General features: G+C 52.7%; 1 protein-coding gene across 1 annotated transcript; it reads right to left on the bottom strand.

Moving 5' to 3' along the window:
- Nucleotides 1–5,447: 5,447 nt before the first annotated feature.
- Nucleotides 5,448–17,080, bottom strand: LOC123738361 (centrosomal protein of 192 kDa-like). The gene is made up of 6 exons (XM_045713428.1): nucleotides 16,978–17,080; nucleotides 12,316–12,435; nucleotides 10,310–10,425; nucleotides 8,474–8,599; nucleotides 7,276–7,334; nucleotides 5,448–5,776 (listed from the first exon to the last, which is right to left on the bottom strand). The coding sequence occupies exons 1-4, from the start codon at nucleotides 16,981–16,983 to the stop codon at nucleotides 8,512–8,514; spliced, it is 330 nt and encodes a 109-aa protein (XP_045569384.1). The 5' UTR covers nucleotides 16,984–17,080; the 3' UTR covers nucleotides 5,448–5,776; nucleotides 7,276–7,334; nucleotides 8,474–8,511.
- Between the last annotated feature and the right edge of the window lie 7,040 nt (nucleotides 17,081–24,120).

Raw genomic sequence — 24,120 nt, forward strand, 5'->3', positions numbered from 1 at the left:
TAAACGCAGTTGACAGTGAGAGGACGTTTATAATACCTACTTACATTTTTGGAAGCTAATAGATTGCTTTTTAGTTCAAAGATGAGACAATCCCTGTAATCAGAAGATACTATTAACATGTAACAGAATAAAACAGCAGAATAACTGCAGATTATATAATGCTGTAATTGAAAATTGTCCACCCAATGTGGGCTACTGGCCCTTTAAGATCTAGAACTGATGCCGTACCGCCGTGGTGTGATTCTCACCAAATACGTCGTCGTCTCACAATATTCAAACCCCAGAACTGCATAAACAGGTTACGAATCTCTCTTTGCCTGTAGACAAACTGCAAACACAATCTGAACCAAAACCTCTGTTCTGTACATTCCTGGACAACCGCTGATGAATATCAACACATTTTTATCTGCACATCATCTTCTCTCTATTGCGGCCGCAGTCTCCCGGGCGAGGGGTCGCGGCCCGCCCCAGTCTCCCGGCGAGGGGTCGCGGCCCGCCCCAGTCTCCCGGCGAGGGGTCGCGCCCGCCCCAGTCTCCCGGCGAGGGGTCGCGGCCCGCCCCAGTCTCCCGGCGAGGGGTCGCGGCCCGCCCCGTCTCCCGGCGAGGGGTCGCGGCCCGCCCGGGTCGCGGCCCGCTCCAGTCTCCCAGCGAGGGGTCGCGGCCGCCCCAGTCTCCCGGCGAGGGGTCGCGCCCACCCCCAGTCTCCCGGCCCGCAGTCTCTCGTGCTGCAGCAGTGTGTGGTGGGGAACCTGGGGAACCTGGAGTGTTCACATTGTCCTAAAAGGGAACCTGACCGCGGAATTCAAGCAAACCAAACTCAGACCCCCTCTGGAGATGGTGCGAGTTGGGTTCACTACCGGGCCTCGAGGGGTACGAGTTGGGTTCACTACGGGGCCTCGAGTTGGGTTCACTACGGGGCCTCGAGGGGCCCGAGTTGGCTTCACTACGGGGCCTCGAGGGGTGCGAGTTGGGTTCACTACGGGGCCTCGAGGGCCCGAGTTGGCTTCACTACGGGGCCTCGAGGGGCCCGAGTTGGCTTCACTACGGGGCCTCGAGGGGCCCCGAGTTGGCTTCACTACGGGGCCTCGAGGGCCCGAGTTGGCTTCACTACGGGTGCTCGAGAGGTCCGAGTTGGCTTCACTACGGGGGCTCGAGGGGGTGAGTTGGGTTCACGTTGGGGGCCACAATGCGAACCACAATGAGTTGACAGAACGAGTCTGAAAGGGACCAAACCCCCTTAGGAGCCCTGGACCCCAACTGGTCCTGTAAGGGGCTCTGGATCAGAGAGCCTGGACCCCAACTGGTCCTCTAAGGGGCTCTGGATCAGAGAGCCTGGACCCCAACTGGGCCTGTAAGGGGCTCTGGATCAGAGAGCCTGACCCCAACTGGTCCTGTAAGGGGCTCTGGATCAGAGAGCCTGGACCCCAACTGGTCCTGTAAGGGGCTTGGATAAGAGCCTGGACCCCAACTGGTCCTGTAAGGGGCTCTGGATCAGAGAGCCTGGACCCCAACTGGTCCTGTAAGGGGCTCTGGATCAGAGAGCCTGGACCCCAACTGGTCCTGTAAGGGGCTCTGGATCAGAGAGCCTGGACCCCAACTGGTCCTGTAAGGGGCTCTGGATCAGAGAATCTGCTAACTGATGTACATGTGTGATTGGGCTGCATTTTGTTTGACATTTTAGCTAAAACACATTGTCCTCAGAATGCATTTTAAATAGAAATAAACATCTTTCCCTGTCCAGTTATTTATTAAAATCTACATTGCAAAAAAAACAAAAAGCGAGCAAAACGTTTGAAAATCTTTATTTTATCAAGTTCATTTAAAAATCACAATAAAATATAAAATATCCAACAATGTGCTTTTTTAAAGCGCGTGTCATTTATGAAACCTCCTCCTGGCCAAGCACTGAGGTCACTTTGAAAAAGGTCATCCGTAGGTCAACTGACCCAAACCCCGTATAAACCCCTGTCACATGACTTCAGCCAAGTACTGGACATCACATTCAGTCAAATGTTCCTAGTCTGCTGGCTCTATGTAGACCCCCAGAGGACAGGATATAGAGCTGTAGACCCCCAGAGGACAGGATATAGAGCTGTAGTCTGCTGGCTCTATGCAGACCCCCCAGAGGACAGGATATAGAGCTGTAGACCCCCAGAGGACAGGATATAGAGCTGTAGACCCCCAGAGGACAGGATATAGAGCTGTAGACCCCCCAGAGGGTAGGATATAGAGCTGTAGACCCCAGAGGATAGGATATAGAGCTGTAGACTGCTAGCTCTATGTAGACGCCCAGAGGATAGGATATATAGAGCTGTAGTCTGCTGGCTCTATGTAGACCCCCCAGAGGATAGGATATATAGAGCTGTAGTCTGCTGGCTCATGTAGACTCCCAGAGGATAGGATATAGAGCTGTAGACTGCTAGCTCTATGTAGACCCCCAGAGGACAGGATATAGAGCTGTAGACCCCCAGAGGACAGGATATAGAGCTGTAGACCCCCAGAGGACAGGATATAGAGCTGTAGTCTGCTAGCTCTATGTAGACCCCCAGAGGATAGGATATAGAGCTGTAGACCCCCAGAGGACAGGATATAGAGCTGTAGTCTGCTAGCTCTATGTAGACCCCCAGAGGACAGGATATAGAGCTGTAGACCCCCAGAGGACAGGATATAGAGCTGTAGACTGCTGGCTCTATGTAGACCCCCAGAGGACAGGATATAGAGCTGTAGACCCCCAGAGGATAGGATATAGAGCTGTAGACCCCCAGAGGACAGGATATAGAGCTGTAGACTGCTGGCTCTATGTAGACCCCCAGAGGACAGGATATAGAGCTGTAGACCCCCAGAGGATAGGATATAGAGCTGCAGACCCCCAGAGGATAGGATATAGAGCTGTAGTCTGCTAGCTCTATGTAGACCCCCAGAGGATAGGATATAGAGCTGTAGACCCCAGAGGGACAGGATAGAGCTGTAGACCCCCAGAGGACACGATATAGAGCTGTAGACCCCCAGAGGACAGGATATAGAGCTGTAGTCTGCTAGCTCTATATAGACCCCCAGAGGATAGGATATAGAGCTGTAGACCCCCAGAGGATAGGATATAGAGCTGTAGACCCCCCAGAGGATAGGATATAGAGCTGTAGTCTGCTGGCTCTATGTAGACCCCCAGAGGATAGGGATATAGAGCTGTAGACCCCCAGAGGATAGGATAGAGCTGTAGACTCCCAGAGGATAGGATATAGAGCTGTAGACCCCCAGAGGATAGGATATAGAGCTGTAGACCCCCAGAGGATTGGATATAGAGCTGTAGACCCCAGAGGATTGGATATAGAGCTGCAGACCCCCAGAGGATAGGATATAGAGCTGTAGACCCCCAGAGGATAGGATATTGAGCTGTAGACCCCCAGAGGATAGGATATAGAGCTGTAGACCCCCAGAGGATAGGATATAGAGCTGCAGACCCCCAGAGCATAGGATATAGAGCTGCAGACCCCCAGAGGACAGGATGTAGTCTGCTGGCTCTATGTAGACCCCCAGAGGATAGGATATAGAGCTGTAGACCCCCAGAGGATAGGATATAGAGCTGTAGACTGCTGGCTCTATATAGACCCCCAGGGGATAGGCTATAGAGCTGTAGTCTGCTAGCTCTATGCAGACCCCCAGAGGATAGGATATAGAGCTGTAGACCCCCAGAGGACAGGATATAGAGCTGTAGTCTGCTAGCTCTATGTAGACCCCCAGAGGATAGGATATAGAGCTGCAGACCACCAGAGGATAGGATATAGAGCTGCAGACCCCCAGAGGACAGGATATAGAGCTGTAGTCTGCTGGCTCTATGTAGACCCCCAGAGGATAGGATATAGAGCTGTAGACCCCAGAGGATAGGATATAGAGCTGTAGACCCCCAGAGGATAGGATATAGAGCTGTAGACTGCTAGCTCTATGTAGACCCCCAGGGGATAGGCTATAGAGCTGTAGTCTGCTAGCTCTATGCAGACCCCCAGAGGATAGGATATAGAGCTGTAGACCCCCAGAGGACAGGATATAGAGCTGTAGTCTGCTAGCTCTATGTAGACCCCCAGAGGATAGGATATAGAGCTGTAGACCCCCAGAGGACAGGATATAGAGCTGTAGTCTGCTAGCTCTATGTAGACCCCCAGAGGACAGGATATAGAGCTGTAGACCCCCAGAGGATAGGATATAGAGCTGTAGACTGCTGGTTTTATGTAGACCCCCAGAGGACAGGATATAGAGCTGCAGACCCCAGAGGATAGGATATAGAGCTGTAGTCTGTTGGCTCTATGTAGACCCCCCAGAGGATAGGATATAGAGCTGTAGACCCCCAGAGGATAGGATATTGAGCTGTAGACCCCCAGAGGATAGGATATAGAGCTGTAGACCCCCAGAGGATAGGATATAGAGCTGCAGACCCCCAGAGGACAGGATATAGAGCTGTAGTCTGCTGGCTCTATGTAGACCCCCAGAGGATAGGATATAGAGCTGTAGACCCCCAGAGGATAGGATATAGAGCTGTAGACCCCCAGAGGATAGGATATAGAGCTGTAGACTGCTAGCTCTATGTAGACCCCCAGGGGATAGGCTATGGAGCTGTAGTCTGCTAGCTCTATGCAGACCCCCAGAGGATAGGATATAGAGCTGTAGACCCCCAGATGACAGGATATAGAGCTGTAGTCTGCTAGCTCTATGTAGACCCCCAGAGGATAGGATATAGAGCTGTAGTCTGCTAGCTCTATGTAGACCCCCAGAGGATAGGATATAGAGCTGTAGACCCCCAGAGGATATAGAGCTGTAGACCCCCATAGGATAGGATATAGAGCTGCAGACCCCAGAGGATAGAATATAGAGCTGTAGTCTGTTGGCTCTATGTAGACCCCCAGAGGATATAGAGCTGTAGTCTGCTGGCTCTATGTAGACCCCCAGAGGATAGGATATAGAGCTGTAGACCCCCAGAGGATATCAAGCTGTCCACTGGGAGAGAGTTCATTACCCATCTATCCCACCATGGTAACCACATCAAGCTGTCCACTGGGAGAGGGTTCATTACCCATCTATCCCACCATGGTAACCACATCAAGCTGTCCACTGGGAGAGAGTTCATTACCCATCTACCCCACCATGGTAACCACATCAAGCTGTCCTCACTGACCCAGACCCAGCAGTCCTCCCAGACCCAGACCCAGCAGTCCTCCCTGACCCAGACCCAGCAGTCCTCCCTGACCCAGACCCAGCAGTCCTCCCTGACCCAGACCCAGCAGTCCTCCCTGACCCAGACCCAGCAGTCCTCCCTGACCCAGACCCAGCAGTCCTCCCTGACCCAGACCCAGCAGTCCTCCCCTGACCCAGACCCAGCAGTCCTCCCTGACCCAGACCCAGCAGTCCTCCCAGACCCAGACCCAGCAGTCCTCCCAGACCCAGACGTCCTCCCTGACCCAGACCCAGCAGTCCTCCCAGACCCAGACCCAGCAGTCCTCCCTGACCCAGACCCAGCAGTCCTCCCTGACCCAGACCCAGCAGTCCTCCCTGACCCAGACCCAGCAGTCCTCCCTGACCCAGACCCAGCAGTCCTCCCTGACCCAGCAGTCCTCCCTGACCCAGACCCAGCAGTCCTCCCTGACCCAGACGTCCTCAGGCCAGGGCTTCACCAGTCAGCTGGATAGCGATGTTTCCACTGGTATCCGTCTGAACCAACAGCTGGCTGGAGTGGTTGCCGGTGACAACCGGCTTGAACTGGACTGGCAGGTGGATGTAGCGTTGGGATCTGGAGGGCAGGGAGGAAACGGGAAGAGGGCAGGGAGGAAACGGGAAGAGGGCAGGGAGGAAACGGGAAGAGGGCAGGGAGGAAACGGGAAGAGGGCAGGGAGGAAACGGGAAGAGGGCAGGGAGGAAACGGGAAGAGGGCAGGGAGGAAACGGGAAGAGGGCAGGGAGGAAACGGGAAGAGGGCAGGGAGGAAACGGAAGAGGGGCAGGGAGGAAACGGAAGAGGGCAGGGAGGAAACGGGAAGAGGGCAGGGAGGAAACGGGAAGAGGGCAGGGAGGAAACGGGGAAGAGGGCAGGGAGGAAACGGGAAGAGGGCAGGGAGGAAACGGGAAGAGGGCAGGGAGGAAACGGGAAGAGGGCAGGGAGGAAACGGGAAGAGGGCAGGGAGGAAACGGGAAGAGGGCAGGGAGGAAACGGGAAGAAATCAAAACATGGACAGAGAGGCAGACTGAGCTGTGATTGATGTTAGAATACAACAGGCTGACAGATACAGGAAGTACCAGGCTGACAGATACAGGAAGCACCAGGCTGACAGATACAGGAAGTACCAATCTCACGTCAGGAAGAAGAAAACACTGTGATAAAAATGTAGAAACAAACGTTCATCCCACATGACGACGCTATGCATCATGGGAGGAGGCAGGACATGCAGCAAGGTGCCATTCGCCACACAGCACCTACCCCCACCGCACCACCTACCCCCGCCGCACCTACCACCGCCACACCACCTACCCCCAGCACCTACCCCCACCGCACCACCTACCCCACCGCACCTACCCCGCCGGACCACCTACCCCCACCGCACCACCTACCCCACCGCACCTACCACCGCCGCACCACCTACCCCCACCGCCTACCCCCACCGCCTACCCCCACCGCATCACCTCCCCCACCGCACCACCTCCCCCGCCGCACCTACCCCCACCCGCCGCACCTACCCCCACCCGCCGCACCTACCCCCACCCGCCGCACCTACTCCAGTATATAACACAGTGGCCCGCCGTCCAGACGCTCTCAGGCCCAGAGCCTGACCAACACAGTGGCCCGCCGTCCAGACGCTCTCAGGCCCAGAGCCTGACCAACACAGTGGCCCGCCGTCCAGACGCTCTCAGGCCCAGAGCCTGACCAACACAGTGGCCCGCCGTCCAGACGCTCTCAGGCCCAGAGCCTGACCAACACAGTGGCCCGCCGTCCAGACGCTCTCAGGCCCAGAGCCTGACCAACACAGTGGCCCGCCGTCCAGACGCTCTCAGGCCCAGAGCCTGACCAACACAGTGGCCCGCCGTCCAGACGCTCTCAGGCCCAGAGCCTGACCAACACAGTGGCCCGCCGTCCAGACAGCTCTCAGGCCCAGAGCCTGACCAACACAGTGGCCCGCCGTCCAGACGCTCTCAGGCCCAGAGCCTGACCAACACCATAGCATAGCTCTGTGGCCAGGCTGACCAGGACACTGATTACAGAAGAGGAACATGACAGACAGGAAGCAGCGTTGACTCACCGTAGGGAATATCTGGAATGCTTGATGTGGAAGGGCTCTTTAGGGGTTAGGAACATCAGCTGCAACACCAGACAAGCTCAACATCAAATCCGTGCAAAGCATTCTGGGTAGTTAATCACATCCATCACAGTTCATGCAATTATTGTCTGTCTGTCTGTGTCCGTGTGTATATATATATATGTGTGTGTGTGTGTGTGTGTGAGAGTGAGTGAGTGAGTCTGTGTGTATATATATATGAGAGTGAGTGAGTGAGTGAGTGAGTGAGTGAGTGAATGAGTGAGTGAATGAGTGAGTGAGTGAGTGAGTGAGTGAGTGAGTCTGTGTGTGTGTGTATATATATATATGTGTGTGTGTGTGTGAGAGTGAGTGAGTGAGTGAGTGAGAGTCTGTGTGTGTGTGTATATATATATATATGAGTGAGTGAGTGAGTGAGTGTGAGTGAGTGAGTGAGTGAGTGAGTGAGTCTGTGTGTATATATATATGAGAGTGAGTGAGTGAGTGAGTGAGTGAGTGAGTGAGTGTGTGGAGTGAGTGAGTGTGTGTGTATATATATATATATGAGTGAGTGAGTGAGTGAGTGAGTGTGTGAGTGAGTGAGTGTGTGAGTGTGTGAGTGAGTGAGTCTGTGTGTATATATATATGAGAGTGAGTGAGTGAGTGAGTGAGTGAGTGAGTGAGTGTGTGTGTGAGTGAGTGAGTGAGTGTGTTATATATATATATATATGAGTGAGTGAGTGAGTGTGTGAGTGAGTGAGTGTGTGAGTGTGTGAGTGAGTGAGTCTGTGTGTATATATATATGAGAGTGAGTGAGTGAGTGTGTGTGTGAGTGAGTGAGTGTGTGTGTATATATATATATATATGAGTGAGTGAGTGAGTGTGTGAGTGAGTGAGTGTGTGAGTGTGTGAGTGAGTGAGTCTGTGTGTATATATATATGAGAGTGAGTGAGTGAGTGAGTGAGTGAGTGTGTGTGAGTGAGTGAGTGAGTGAGGGTGTGTGTTATATATATATATGAGTGAGTGAGTGAGTGTGTGAGTGAGTGAGTGTGTGAGTGTGTGAGTGTGTGAGTGAGTGAGTCTGTGTGTATATATATATGAGAGTGAGTGAGTGAGTGAGTGAGTGAGTGAGTGAGTGAGTGAGTGAGTGAGTGGTGGTGAGTGAGTGAGTGAGTGAGTGAGTGAGTGAGTGTGTGTTGCTCACCCCATGCGTTTCCAAGGAGTTGTTTCTCATGTTGACCTTCAGTGTGCTGGTCTCCCCCACCCTGGTAGGGGGGAATGAGTAGTGGTCCTGGGGGCGTAGACCCCTCTACATAGAGGCTCCTCCTGACTGGAACACACAACATCATCCACACATTAAACATCTACCTGGACCTTCCTCCTGAACATCTACCTGGACCTTCCTCCTCCTCCACGGGGCTCTGAGCTACCTAAACATCTACCTGGACCTTCCTCCTGAACATCTACCTGGACCTTCCTCCTCCATGGGGCTCTGAGCTTCCTGAACATCTACCTGGACCTTCCTCCTCCTCCATGGGGCTCTGAGCTTCCTGAACATCTACCTGGACCTTCCTCCTCCATGGGGCTCTGAGCTACCTGAACCTTCCTCCTCCATGGGGCTCTGAGCTTCCTGAACATCTACCTGGACCTTCGAGCTTCCTGAGCATCTACCTGGACCTTCCTCCTCCACGGGGCTCTGAGCTTCCTGACCACTTATTCTTCAGAACAAATCAAGAGCTATATCTGAATGTTAACCAGATAGTCAGTCAGCTGGCTAACTAGCTGGCTAACTAGCTGGCTAACTAGCTGGCTAACTAGTGCTCCCTGTTTTGTGATTCATCCTCCACTGTGCTCTGGACTGTGGAGGATTGACCTTGTTTTTCTATTCATCACTAGTGAGACCTGAGGGCCAGTCCTCACCCAGTCCTCACCCAGTGAGACCTGAGGGCCAGTCCTCACCCAGTCCTCACCCAGTGAGACCTGAGGGCCAGTCCTCACCCAGTGGGACCTGAGGGCCAGTCCTCACCCAGTGGGACCTGAGGGCCAGTCCTCACCCAGTGGGACCAGAGGGCCAGTCCTCACCCAGTGGGACCAGAGGGCCAGTCCTCACCCAGTGAGACCTGAGGGCCAGTCCTCACCCAGTGGGACCTGAGGGCCAGTCCTCACCCAGTGGGACCTGAGGGCCAGTCCTCACCCAGTGAGACCTGAGGGCCAGTCCTCACCCAGTGGGACCTGAGGGCCAGTCCTCACCCAGTGGGACCTGAGGGCCAGTCCTCACCCAGTGGGACCTGAGGGCCAGTCCTCACCCAGTGGGACCTGAGGGCCAGTCCTCACCCAGTGGGACCTGAGGGCCAGTCCTCACCCAGTGGGACCTGAGGGCCAGTCCTCACCCAGTGGGACCTGAGGGGCCAGTCCTCACCCAGTGAGACCTGAGGGCCAGTCCTCACCCAGTGAGACCTGAGGGCCAGTCCTCACCCAGTCAGACCTGAGGGCCAGTCCTCACCCAGTCAGACCTGAGGGCCAGTCCTCACCCAGTGAGACCTGAGGCCAGTCCTCACTAGGGGGACCTGAGGGCCAGTCCTCACTAGGGGGACCTGAGGGCCAGTCCTCACTAGGGGGACCTGAGGCCAGTCCTCACTAGGGGGACCTGAGGGCCAGTCCTCACTAGGGGGACCTGAGGGCCAGTCCTCACCCAGTGAGACCTGAGGGCCAGTCCTCACTAGGGGGACCTGAGGGCCAGTCCTCACCCAGTGAGACCTGAGGGCCAGTCCTCACTAGGGGGACCTGAGGGCCAGTCCTCACTAGGGGGACCTGAGGGCCAGTCCTCACTAGGGGGACCTGAGGGCCAGTCCTCACTAGGGGGACCTGAGGGCCAGTCCTCACCCAGTCCTCACTAGGGGGACCTGAGGGCCAGTCCTCACTAGGGTGACCTGAGGGCCAGTCCTCACTAGGGTGACCTGAGGGCCAGTCCTCACCCAGTCCTCACTAGGGGACCTGAGGGCCAGTCCTCACTAGGGGTGACCTGAGGGCCAGTCCTCACCCAGTCATGCCCCCATCAGCGACCGGGTCAGGTCTTCTCCTGGTCTTAAAGGCTTCAGTCTTCACCAGAGAACAGTCTGCTTCCTGAGGAGCCGCCGCTGGACCAACCTTCACACCCTGAAAAACACCATCATCATCATCATCACCCTCCACCACCACCCTCCATGCCACCGTTAAAGCAACAGGGTCATATTCATTAGGGGACACCATATCCAAACGACAAATCCAGTCCCTTCCTGTTGGAATGAGTTTCCTGTTTGGTGCCTAATAAAAACGACTTTAAACTTTCCCTTCATCCGTCTGCTAGTTGAGGCTCGATCACATTGGGAAGACTTCTGTAAAGCAGGAAGTCACCCTGCAGTATGATGATGTTCCTTTACAGACCGTCTCCCTTTACAGACCGTCTCCCTTTACAGACCGTCTCCCTTTACAGACCGTCTCCCTTTACAGACCGTCTCCCTTTACAGACCGTCTCCCTTTACAGACCGTCTCCCTTTACAGACCGTCTCCCTTTACAGACCGTCTCCCTTTACAGACCGTCTCCCTTTACAGACCGTCTCCTGGCAGTATAATGATGTCCTATAACAGTCTACAGACAGTCTCCTGGCAGTATAATGATGTCCTATAACAGTCTACAGACCGTGTCCTGGCAGTATAATGATGTCCTATAACAGTCTACAGACCGTGTCCTGGCAGTATAATGATGTCCTATAGTCTCCTGGCAGTATAATGATGTCCTATAACAGTCTACAGACCGTCCCCTGGCAGTATAATGATGTCCTATAACAGTCTCCTGGCAGTATAATGATGTCCTATAACAGTCTACAGACAGTCTCCTGGCAGTATAATGATGTCCTATAACAGTCTACAGACCGACTCCTGGCAGTATAATGATGCCCTATAACAGTCTACCTTTACAGACCGTCTCCTGGCAGTATAATGATGCCCTATAACAGTCTACCTTTACAGACCGCCTTCTGGCAGTATAATGATGTCCTATAACAGTCTCCTGGCAGTATAATGATGTCCTATAACAGTCTACAGACCGACTCCTGGCAGTATAATGATGCCCTATAACAGTCTACCTTTACAGACCGTCTCCTGGCAGTATAATGATGTCCTATAACAGTCTACAGACCGCCTTCTGGCAGTATAATGATGTCCTATAACAGTCTACATACAGACAGTCTCCTGACAGTATAATGATGTCCTATAACAGTCTCCTGGCAGTATAATGATGTCCTATAACAGTCTACAGACCGACTCCTGGCAGTATAATGATGTCCTATAACAGTCTACATACAGACAGTCTCCTGACAGTATAATGATGTCCTATAACAGTCTCCTGACAGTATAATGATGTCCTATAACAGTCTACAGACCGTGTCCTGGCAGTATAATGATGTCCTATAACAGTCTACAGACCGACTCCTGGCAGTATAATGATGTCCTATAACAGTCTACCTTTACAGACCGTCTACCTTTACAGACCGCGTCCTGGCAGTATAATGATGTCCTATAACAGTCCCCTGGCAGTATAATGATGTCCTATAACAGTCTCCTGGCAGTATAATGATGTCCTATAACAGTCTACAGACCGACTCCTGGCAGTATAATGATGTCCTATAACAAGTCTCCTGGCAGTATAATGATGTCCTATAACAGTCTACAGACCGACTCCTGGCAGAATAATGATGTCCTATAACAGTCTCCTGGCAGTATAATGATGTCCTATAACAGTCTACAGACCGACTCCTGGCAGTATAATGATGTCCTATAACAGTCTCCTGGCAGTATAATGATGTCCTATAACAGTCTCCTGGCAGTATAATGATGTCCTATAACAGTCTCCTGGCAGTATAATGATGTCCTATAACAGTCTACAGACCGTCTCCTGGCAGAATAATGATGTCCTATAACAGTCTCCTGGCAGTATAATGATGTCCTATAACAGTCTACAGACCCGACTCCTGGCAGTATAATGATGTCCTATAACAGTCTACCCACAGTGCCACAGAGCTGGAAGCGGATCCTGGTCTTGTGCTGAGGCTCAGCCACTGGGTGACACTCCAGGTCCCAGAACTGAGCATAGTCCCCTCGGTTCCTCGGCAAGAAGGTGATGGGCACCTGGAGGAGACAGGAGGAGAGAGGGACATCAACAGGAGGAGGGGAGACAGGAGGAGAGGAGACAGGAGGAGTTCAACAGGAGGAGGGGAGACAGGAGGAGTTCAACAGGAGGAGAGATGATGTTCTGGGACCAGGGGTGTGACTGGGTAAAGCTGGGTGGTCAGTAACCCTAATAAAGGTATGTTCTGGGACCAGGGGTGTGACTGGGTAAAGCTGGGTGGTCAGTAACCCCCTAATAAAGGTATGTTCTGGGACCAGGGGTGTGACTGGGTAAAGCTGGGTGGTCAGTAACCCCCCTAATAAAGGTATGTTCTGGGACCAGGGGTGTGACTGGGTAAAGCTGGGTGGTCAGTAACCCCCCCCTAATAAAGGTATGTTCTGGGACCAGGGGTGTGACTGGGTAAAGCTGGGTGGTCAGTAACCCTAATAAAGGTATGTTCTGGGACCAGGGGTGTGACTGGGTAAAGCTGGGTGGTCAGTAACCCCCCTAATAAAGGTATGTTCTGGGACCAGGGGTGTGACTGGGTAAAGCTGGGTGGTCAGTAACCCCCTAATAAAGGTATGTTCTGGGACCAGGGGTGTGACTGGGTAAAGCTGGGTGGTCAGTAACCCTAATAAAGGTATGTTCTGGGACCAGGGGTGTGACTGGGTAAAGCTGGGTGGTCAGTAACCCCCCTAATAAAGGTATGTTCTGGGACCAGGGGTGTGACTGGGTAAAGCTGGGTGGTCAGTAACCCCCTAATAAAGGTATGTTCTGGGACCAGGGGTGTGACTGGGTAAAGCTGGGTGGTCAGTAACCCCCCTAATAAAGGTATGTTCTGGGACCAGGGGTGTGACTGGGTAAAGCTGGGTGGTCAGTAACCCCTAATAAAGGTATGTTCTGGGACCAGGGGTGTGACTGGGTAAAGCTGGGTGGTCAGTAACCCTAATAAAGGTATGTTCTGGGACCAGGGGTGTGACTGGGTAAAGCTAGGTGGTCAGTAACCCCCCTAATAAAGGTATGTTCTGGGGACCAGGGGTGTGACTGGGTAAAGCTGGGTGGTCAGTAACCCTAATAAAGGTATGTTCTGGGACCAGGGGTGTGACTGGGTAAAGCTGGGTGGTCAGTAACCCTAATAAAGGTATGTTCTGGGACCAGGGGTGTGACTGGGTAAAGCTGGGTGGTCAGTAACCCTAATAAAGGTATGTTCTGGGACCAGGGGTGTGACTGGGTAAAGCTGGGTGGTCAGTAACCCCCTAATAAAGGTATGTTCTGGGACCAGGGGTGTGACTGGGTAAAGCTGGGTGGTCAGTAACCCCCTAATAAAGGTATGTTCTGGGGACCAGGGGGTGTGACTGGGTAAAGCTGGGTGGTCAGTAACCCCTAATAAAGGTATGTTCTGGGACCAGGGGTGTGACTGGGTAAAGCTGGGTGGTCAGTAACCCCTAATAAAGGTATGTTCTGGGACCAGGGGTGTGACTGGGTAAAGCTGGGTGGTCAGTAACCCTAATAAAGGTATGTTCTGGGACCAGGGGTGTGACTGGGTAAAGCTGGGTGGTCAGTAACCCTAATAAAGGTATGTTCTGGGACCAGGGGTGTGACTGGGTAAAGCTGGGTGGTCAGTAACCCCTAATAAAGGTATGTTCTGGGACCAGGGGTGTGACTGGGTAAAGCTGGGTGGTCAGTAACCCCTAATAAAGGTATGTTCTGGGGACCAGGGGTGTGACTGGGTAAAGCTGGGTGGTCAGTAACCCCTAATAAAGGTATGTTCTGGGACCAGGGGTGTGACTGGGTAAAGCTGGGTGGTCAGTAACCCCCTAATAAAGGTATGTTCTGGGACCAGGGGTGTGACTGGGTAAAGCTGGGTGGTCAGTAACCCTAATAAAGGTATGTTCTGGGACCAGGGGGTGTGACTGGGTAAAGCTGGGTGGTCAGTAACCCCCTAATAAAGGTATGTTCTGGGACCAGGGGGTGTGACTGGGTAAAGCTGGGTGGTCAGTAACCCCCTAATAAAGGTATGTTCTGGGACCAGGGGTGTGACTGGGTAAAGCTGGGTGGTCAGTAACCCCCTAATAAAGGTATGTTCTGGGACCAGGGGTGTGACTGGGTAAAGCTGGGTGGTCAGTAACCCCCTAATAAAGGTATGTTCTGGGACCAGGGGTGTGACTGGGTAAAGCTGGGTGGTCAGTAACCCCCTAATAAAGGTATGTTCTGGGACCAGGGGTGTGACTGGGTAAAGCTGGGTGGTCAGTAACCCCCTAATAAAGGTATGTTCTGGGACCAGGGGTGTGACTGGGTAAAGCTGGGTGGTCAGTAACCCCCTAATAAAGGTATGTTCTGGGGACCAGGGGTGTGACTGGGTAAAGCTGGGTGGTCAGTAACCCCTAATAAAGGTATGTTCTGGGACCAGGGGTGTGACTGGGTAAAGCTGGGTGGTCAGTAACCCCTAATAAAGGTATGTTCTGGGACCAGGGGTGTGACTGGGTAAAGCTGGGTGGTCAGTAACCCCCTAATAAAGGTATGTTCTGGGACCAGGGGTGTGACTGGGTAAAGCTGGGTGGTCAGTAACCCCTAATAAAGGTATGTTCTGGGACCAGGGGTGTGACTGGGTAAAGCTGGGTGGTCAGTAACCCCCTAATAAAGGTATGTTCTGGGACCAGGGGTGTGACTGGGTAAAGCTGGGTGGTCAGTAACCCCCTAATAAAGGTATGTTCTGGGACCAGGGGTGTGACTGGGTAAAGCTGGGTGGTCAGTAACCCCCTAATAAAGGTATGTTCTGGGACCAGGGGTGTGACTGGGTAAAGCTGGGTGGTCAGTAACCCCCTAATAAAGGTATGTTCTGGGACCAGGGTGTGACTGGGTAAAGCTGGGTGGTCAGTAACCCCCTAATAAAGGTATGTTCTGGGACCAGGGGTGTGACTGGGTAAAGCTGGGTGGTCAGTAACCCCCTAATAAAGGTATGTTCTGGGACCAGGGGTGTGACTGGGTAAAGCTGGGTGGTCAGTAACCCCCCTAATAAAGGTATGTTCTGGGACCAGGGGTGTGACTGGGTAAAGCTGGGTGGTCAGTAACCCCCCTAATAAAGGTATGTTCTGGGACCAGGGGTGTGACTGGGTAAAGCTGGGTGGTCAGTAACCCCCTAATAAAGGTATGTTCTGGGACCAGGGGTGTGACTGGGTAAAGCTGGGTGGTCAGTAACCCCCTAATAAAGGTATGTTCTGGGACCAGGGGTGTGACTGGGTAAAGCTGGGTGGTCAGTAACCCCCCTAATAAAGGTATGTTCTGGGACCAGGGGTGTGACTGGGTAAAGCTGGGTGGTCAGTAACCCCCCTAATAAAGGTATGTTCTGGGACCAGGGGTGTGACTGGGTAAAGCTGGGTGGTCAGTAACCCCCTAATAAAGGTATGTTCTGGGACCAGGGGTGTGACTGGGTAAAGCTGGGTGGTCAGTAACCCCCTAATAAAGGTATGTTCTGGGACCAGGGGTGTGACTGGGTAAGCTGGGTGGTCAGTAACCCCCTAATAAAGGTATGTTCTGGGACCAGGGGTGTGACTGGGTAAAGCTGGGTGGTCAGTAACCCCCTAATAAAGGTATGTTCTGGGACCAGGGGTGTGACTGGGTAAAGCTGGGTGGTCAGTAACCCCCTAATAAAGGTATGTTCTGGGACCAGGGGTGTGACTGGGTAAAGCTGGGTGGTCAGTAACCCCCCTAATAAAGGTATGTTCTGGGACCAGGGGTGTGACTGGGTAAAGCTGGGTGGTCAGTAACCCCCTAATAAAGGTATGTTCTGGGACCAGGGGTGTGACTGGGTAAAGCTGGGTGGTCAGTAACCCCCTAATAAAGGTATGTTCTGGGACCAGGGGTGTGACTGGGTAAAAGCTGGGTGGTCAGTAACCCCCTAATAAAGGTATGTTCTGGGACCAGGGGTGTGACTGGGTAAAGCTGGGTGGTCAGTAACCCCCCTAATAAAGGTATGTTCTGGGACCAGGGGGTGTGACTGGGTAAAGCTGGGTGGTCAGTAACCCCCCTAATAAAGGTATGTTCTGGGACCAGGGGTGTGACTGGGTAAAGCTGGGTGGTTAGTAACCCCCTAATAAAGGTATGTTCTGGGGACCAGGGGTGTGACTGGGTAAAGCTGGGTGGTCAGTAACCCCCTAATAAAGGTATGTTCTGGGACCAGGGGTGTGACTGGGTAAAAGCTGGGTGGTCAGTAACCCCCTAATAAAGGTATGTTCTGGGACCAGGGGTGTGACTGGGTAAAGGCTGGGTGGTCAGTAACCCCCTAATAAAGGTATGTTCTGGGACCAGGGGTGTGACTGGGTAAAGCTGGGTGGTCAGTAACCCCCTAATAAAGGTATGTTCTGGGGACCAGGGGTGTGACTGGGTAAAGCTGGGTGGTCAGTAACCCCCTAATAAAGGTATGTTCTGGGACCAGGGGTGTGACTGGGTAAAGCTGGGTGGTCAGTAACCCCCTAATAAAGGTATGTTCTGGGACCAGGGGTGTGACTGGGTAAAGCTGGGTGGTCAGTAACCCCCAAAGAGATGATGATGGGATAATTCACCTGCATCTTGTCGTTAGCTCCCAGGATTCCAGAGACTCGGGGACACCTGAAAGCTGTGTAGGTGGCCCGGTACACATCCCCACTGCTGTCCACCCCTTTACATAGGGAGGGGCGAAGGAAGACAGGTACCACCTCACCTGTTGTCCTCTATTCTCCACCTCCACAGAGGACTCTGACGAAGGAAGAGACGGCCTCGTAGGTCAAAACACTGGAACATTCTTCACGAACACACACAGCATTTCGTATTATCTAGAGGGGAAACGGGGCTATTGACTGGTAACGGCAAACTCCAGAGATTATAGACGTGTCCCAGCGCTGGGATTATAGACGTGTCCCAGCGCTGGGATTATAGACGGTCCCAACGCTGGGATTATAGACGTGTCCCAACGCTGGGATTATAGGACGTGTCCCAACGCTGGGATTATAGACGTGTCCCAGCGCTGGGATTATAGACGTGTCCCAACGCTGGGATTATAGACGTGTCCCAGCGCTGGGATTATAGACGTGTCCCAACGCTGGGATTATAGACGTGTCCCAACGCTGGGATTATAGACGTGTCCCAAAACTGAGTAATGCTGGGAGTCATAGATTATAGACGTGTCCCAGCGCTGGGATTATAGACGTGTCCCAGCGCTGGGATTATAGACGTGTCCCAGCGCTGGGATTATAGACCTGTCCCAGCGCTGGGATTATAGACGTGTCCCAGCGCTGGGATTATAGACGTGTCCCAAAACTGAGTAATGCTGGGAGTCATAGATTATAGACGTGTCCCAGCGCCGGGATTATAGACGTGTCCCAGCGCTGGGATTATAGACGTGTCCCAACGCTGGGATTATAGACGTGTCCCAACGCTGGGATTATAGACGTGTCCCAGCGCTGGGATTATAGACGTGTCCCAGCGCTGGGATTATAGACGGTCCCAGCGCTGGGATTATAGACGTGTCCCAGCGCTGGGATTATAGACGTGTCCCAGCGCTGGGATTATAGACGTGTCCCAACGCTGGGATTATAGACGTGTCCCAACGCTGGGATTATAGCCGTGTCCCAACGCTGAGATTATAGACATGTCCCAAAACTGAGTAATGCTGGGAGTCATAGATTATAGACGTGTCCCAGCGCTGGGATTATAGACGTGTCCCAGCACTGGGATTATAGACGTGTCCCAGCGCTGGGATTATAGACGTGTCCCAGCGCTGGGATTATAGACGTGTCCCAGCGCTGGGATTATAGACGTGTCCCAGCGCTGGGATTATAGACGTGTCCCAGCGCTGGGATTATAGACGTGTCCCAACGCTGGGATTATAGGACGTGTCCCAACGCTGAGATTATAGACATGTCCCAAAACTGAGTAATGCTGGGAGTCATAGATTATAGACGTGTCCCAGCGCTGGGATTATAGACGTGTCCCAGCGCTGGGATTATAGACGTGTCCCAGCGCTGGGATTATAGACGTGTCCCAGCGCTGGGATTATATACATGTCCCAAAACTGAGTAATGCTGGGAGTCATAGATTATAGACGTGTCCCAGCGCTGGGATTATAGACGTGTCCCAGCGCTGGGATTATAGACGTGTCCCCAACGCTGGGATTATAGACGTGTCCCAACGCTGGGATTATAGACGTGTCCCAGCGCTGGGATTATAGACGTGTCCCAACGCTGGGATTATAGACGTGTCCCAACGCTGGGATTATAGGGACGTGTCCCAACGCTGAGATTATAGACATGTCCCAAAACTGAGTAATGCTGGGAGTGATAGATTATAGACGTGTCCCAACGCTGGGATTATAGAGCGTGTCCCAACGTGGGATTATAGACGCGTCCCAACGCTGGGATTATAGACGTGTCCCAACGCTGGGATTATGGGCGTGTCCCAACGCTGGGATTATAGACGTGTCGTGAACGCTGGGAGTCAGAGATTATAGACATGTCCCAGTAACGCTGAGAGTCAGAGATTGTCTCCTACCTGAGGCGTCTCCTGAGGGCGTGGCAGGAAACACGATGGTGCGGTTACTGATCTCTACCGTGGCTGGAGCCGTCTGGTCTGGGGGGTTGGTCTGCAGGGGGGCAGCATGGTGGTGGGCATGGGGCTAGCAGTCTGAGGGGAAGGGGGCCAGGCTCTGGTTTGATGGGGGCAGCATGGTGGTGGGCATGGGGCTAGCAGTCTGAGGGGGAAGGGGGCCAGGCTCTGGTCTGATGGGGAGGTTGATACATCCAGAGCCAGGTCCTGACGAATCTGGATTTTGATGAACTGGACAGCAGGAGGAGAGAAAATAACATCAAGACATTGAGGGGCCCCACCACCACGTCAAGACATTGAGGGGGGCCTCCCACCACCACGTCAAGACATTGAGGGGGCCCCACCACCACATCAAGACATTGAGGGGCCCCACCACCACATCAAGACATTGAGGGGACCCCACCACCACATCAAGACATTGAGGGGGACCCCACCACCACATCAAGACATTGAGGGGCCCCACCACCCATCAAAACATTGAGGGCCCACCACCACGTCGAAGACATTGAGGGGGCCCCACCACCACGTCAAGACATTGAGGGCCCCACCACCACGTCAAGACATTGAGGGGCACCACCACGTCAAGACATTGAGGGGGCCCCACCACCCACGTCAAGACATTGAGGGGGCCCCCACCACGTCAAGACATTGAGGGGACCCCACCACGTCAAGACATTGAGGGGGCCCCACCACCACATCAAGACATTGAGGGGGGCCCCACCACGTCAGACATTGAGGGGGCCCACCACCACGTCAAACAGGGGCCCCACCACCACATCAAGACATTGAGGGGGCCCCACCACCACATCAAGACATTGAGGGGACCCCCACCACCACATCAAGACTGAGGGGGACCACCACCACATCAAGACATTGAGGGGGCCCCACCACCACATCAAGACATTAGGGGCCCCCCGCCACCTCAAGACATTGAGGGGGCCCCACCACCACGTCAAAACAGGGGGCCCACCACCACGTCAAACATTGAGGGGGCCCCACCACCACGTCAAACATTGAGGGGGCCCCCACCACCCGTCAAGACATTGAGGGGGCCCCACCACGTCAAGACAGGGGACCCCACCACGTCAAGAGACATTGGGGCCCCACCACCACATCAAGACATTGAGGGGGCCCCACCACCACATCAAGACATTGAGGGGGGCCCCACCACCACATCAAGACATTGAGGGGGCCCCACCACCACATCAAGACATTGAGGGGACCCCACCACCACATCAAGACATTGAGGGGCCCCACCACCACATCAAGAGATTGAGGGGCCCCACCACCACATCAAGACATTGAGGGGCCCCACCACCCACATCAAGACATTGAGGGGGCCCCACCACCACATCAAGACATGGGGCCCCACCACCACATCAAGACATTGAGGCCCCACCACCACATCAAGACATTGAGGGGGCCCCACCACCACGTCAAGACATTGAGGGGGCCCCACCACCACATCAAGACATTGAGGGGGGCCCCACCACCACGTCAAGACATTGAGGGGGACCCCACCACGTCAAGACATTGAGGGGGCCCCACCACCACATCAAGACATTGGAGGGGACCCCACCACCACATCAAGACATTGAGGGGACCCCACCACCACATCAAGACATTGAGGGCCCCACCACCACATCAACACATTGAGGGGGACCCCACCACATCAACACATTGAGGGGGACCCCACCACATCAAGACATTGAGGGGGCCCCACCACCACATCAAGACATTGAGGGGGGCCCCACCACCACATCAAGACATTGAGGCCCCACCACCACATCAAGACATTGAGGGCCCCACCACATCAAGACATTGAGGGGCCCCACCACATCAAGACATTGAGGGGGACCCCACCACATCAAGAGACATTGAGGGGGACCCCACCACATCAAGACATTGAGGCCCCACTACATCATCACTACCTTCTGTTGATTGTCACACTGGACATAGATCTGGCCACTCCATGGAAACATGGAAGTCCTGGTTGCTAGGGACGGATTAGGACTGATGAGGATCTGGAGGTGGGACCTGGGAAAACAAAAACCATGGTTTATCACCCCTGGTTGTATAGTCACCTGGTAAACCCCCTGGTAATATAGTCACCTGGTAAAACCCCTAGTAATATAGTCACCTGGTAAACCCCCCCTAGTAATATACGTCACCTGGTAAACCCCCCTAGTAATATAGTCACCTGGTAAACCCCCTAGTAATATAGTCACCTGGTTCATCACCCCTGGTTATATAGTCACCTGGTAAAACCCCCTAGTAATACAGTCACCTGGTTTATCACCCCTGGTAATATAGTCACCTGGTAAAACCCACCTAGTAATATAGTCAATCCGGTAAACCCCCTGGTAATATAGTCACCCGGTAAAACCCCTAGTAATATAGTCAACTGGTAAACCCCACTGGTAATATAGTCACCCGGTAAAACCCCCCTGGTAATATAAGTCACCCGGTAAAACCCCTAGTAATATAGGTCACCTGGTTCATCACCCCTGGTTATATAGTCACCGGTAAAAACCCCCTAGTAATACAGTCACCTGGTTCATCACCCTGGTAATATAGTCACCCGGTAAAACCCCTAGTAATACAGTCACCTGGTTTATCACCCCTGGTTATATAGTCACCTGGTTTATCACCCCTGGTAATATAGTCACCTGGTTTATCACCCCTGGTAATATAGTCACCCGGTTAAACCCCCTAGTAATATAGTCACCTGGTTTATCACCCCTGGTTATATAGTCACCCGGTAAACCCCCCCTAGTAATACAGTCACCTGGTTTATCACCCCTGGTTATATAGTCACCCAGTAAAACCCCTGGTAATATAGTCACCGGTAAACCCCTAGTATAGTCACCTGGTAAACCCTAGTAATATAGTCACCTGGTAAACAGCCCTAGTAATATAGTCACCCGGTAAAACCCCCCCTAGTAATATAGTCACCTGGTAAACCCCCAGGTAATATAGTCACCTGGTTCTCACCCCTGGTTATATAGTCACCTGGTAAAACCCCCTAGTAATACAGTCACCTGGTTGATCACCCCTGGTAATATAGTCACCTGGTAAAACAGACCTAGTAATATAGTCACCCGGTAAACCCCCTGGTAATATAGTCACTTGGTAAACCCCCCCTGGTAATATAGTCACCCGGTAATACCCCCTGGTAATATAGTCAACTGGTAAACCCCCAGTAATATAGTAACGCGGTAATTACCCCCTGGTAATATAGTCACCCGGTAAAACCCCTGGTAATATAATCACCCGTTAAACCCCCCTGTGGTAATAGTAGTCACCCGGTAAAACCCCTAGTAATATAGTCACCCGGGTAAAAAACCCCTAGTAATATAGTCACTTCCGGAAAACCGCCCTGGTAATATAGTCACCCTGTAAACCCCCTGGTAATATAGTCACCTGGTAAAACCCCCTAGTAATATAGTCACCCCCTGTAAACCCCCTAGTAATATAGTCAACTGGTAAACCCCCTGGTAATATAGTCACCTGGTAAACCCCCTGGTAATATAGTCAACTGGTAAACCCCCCAGTAATATAGTCACCCGGAGTAATACCCCCCTGGTAATATAGTGTCACCTGGTAAACCCCCTGGCCAATATAGTCACCCGGTTTATCACCCCTGGTTATATAGTCACCCGTTAAAACCCCCTAGTAATACAGTCACCTGGTTCATCACTGCCCCTGGTAATATAGTCACCGGTAAAACCTATCTAATACAGTCACCTGGTTTGTCACCCCTGGTAATATAGTCACCTGCAGTTTATCACCCCTGGTAATATAGTCACCGGTAAACCCCTGGTAATATAGTCACCTGGTTTTATCACCCCGGTTTATATAGTCACCCGGTAAACCCCTAGTAATACGGTCACCTGGTTTATCACCCTGTGGTTATATAGTCACGCGGTAAAATCCCCTGGTATTATAGTCACCCGGTAAACCCCTAGTAATATGGTCACTGGTAAACCCCCTAGTAATATAGTCACCTGTAACCAAGCCCCTAGTAATATAGTTTACGCGGTAAAACCCCTAGTAATATAGTCACCTGGTAAAGCCCCTGGTAATATAGTCACCTGGTTCATCACCCCTGGATTTTGTAGTCACCTGGTAAAACCCCTAGTAATACAGTCACCTGGTTGATCACGCCTAGGTAATATAGTCACCTGGTAAAAGCCCACCTGGTAATATAGTCACCGGTAACGCACATATAATAGTCACCGGGTAAAACCCCTAGTAATATAGTCAACTGGTAAGGCCCTGGTAATATAGTCACCTGAGTGAGCCCCCTGGTAATATAGTTGCCTGGTAAGCCCCCAGTAATAGTCACCCCATTTAATACCCCCCCTGGTAATGTGGTCTTGACGTAAACCCCTAGTAATATAGTCAGCCGGTAAAGCCCCCTGGTAATATGGTCAGCGGGTAAAGCCCTAGTAATATGGTCGCCTGGTAAAGCCCCTGGTATTATGGTCACGCGGTGAAGCCCCCTGGTAATATAGTCAGCTGGTAAACCCCCGGTATTATAGTCACCCGGTAACACCCCCACGGTAATATCAGTCACGCGGTAAAACCCCTGGTAATATAGTCCGCGGTAACCCCTGGTAATATAGTCACGCGGTCGAAACCCCTAGTAATATAGTCACCCGGTAAAGACCCCTAGTAATATAGTCACCCGGTAAATACACCCCTGGTAATATGGTCACCCTGTAAACCCCCCTGGTAATGTAGTCACCTGGTAAAGCCCCTAGTAATATAGTCACTTACACCCTATTTGCTATAACCTTTTACACCCTAGTAATATAGTCAACTGGTGAACCCTGGTAATATATGGTCACTAGTAAGCCCCTGGTATGTAGTCCAGCACAGCTGGCTTAAACCCCAGTAATATAGTCCTCGGTAAACCCCCAGTAATATAGTCACCACGGTAAACCCCCTGGTAATATGGTCACAGGTAAACCCCCGGTAATATAGTCACCCGGTAAACCCCCTGGTAATATAGTCACCTGGTAAGACCCCCTGGTAATATAGTCACCCAGTAAACCCCCCTGGTAATATAAAGTCACCCTAAAGTTACATAGTGTGTGTGTGTGTGTGTGTGTGTGTGTGTG

The sequence above is a fragment of the Salmo salar genome, unplaced genomic scaffold, assembly GCF_905237065.1.
Source record: "Salmo salar unplaced genomic scaffold, Ssal_v3.1, whole genome shotgun sequence".
NCBI lineage: Eukaryota > Metazoa > Chordata > Actinopteri > Salmoniformes > Salmonidae > Salmo > Salmo salar.

Excerpts from the sequence above, each read along its gene's own strand:
- LOC123738361 (XM_045713428.1), bottom strand. Across the intron at positions 10,426-12,315 it reads GCTTCCAGCTCTGTGGCACT|GGTGTGAAGGTTGGTCCAGC; the intron begins GTGGGTAGACTG and ends GGTGTTTTTCAG. Across the intron at positions 8,600-10,309 it reads GCTGATGGGGGCATGACTGG|TCAGGAGGAGCCTCTATGTA; the intron begins GTGAGGACTGGC and ends TGTGTGTTCCAG.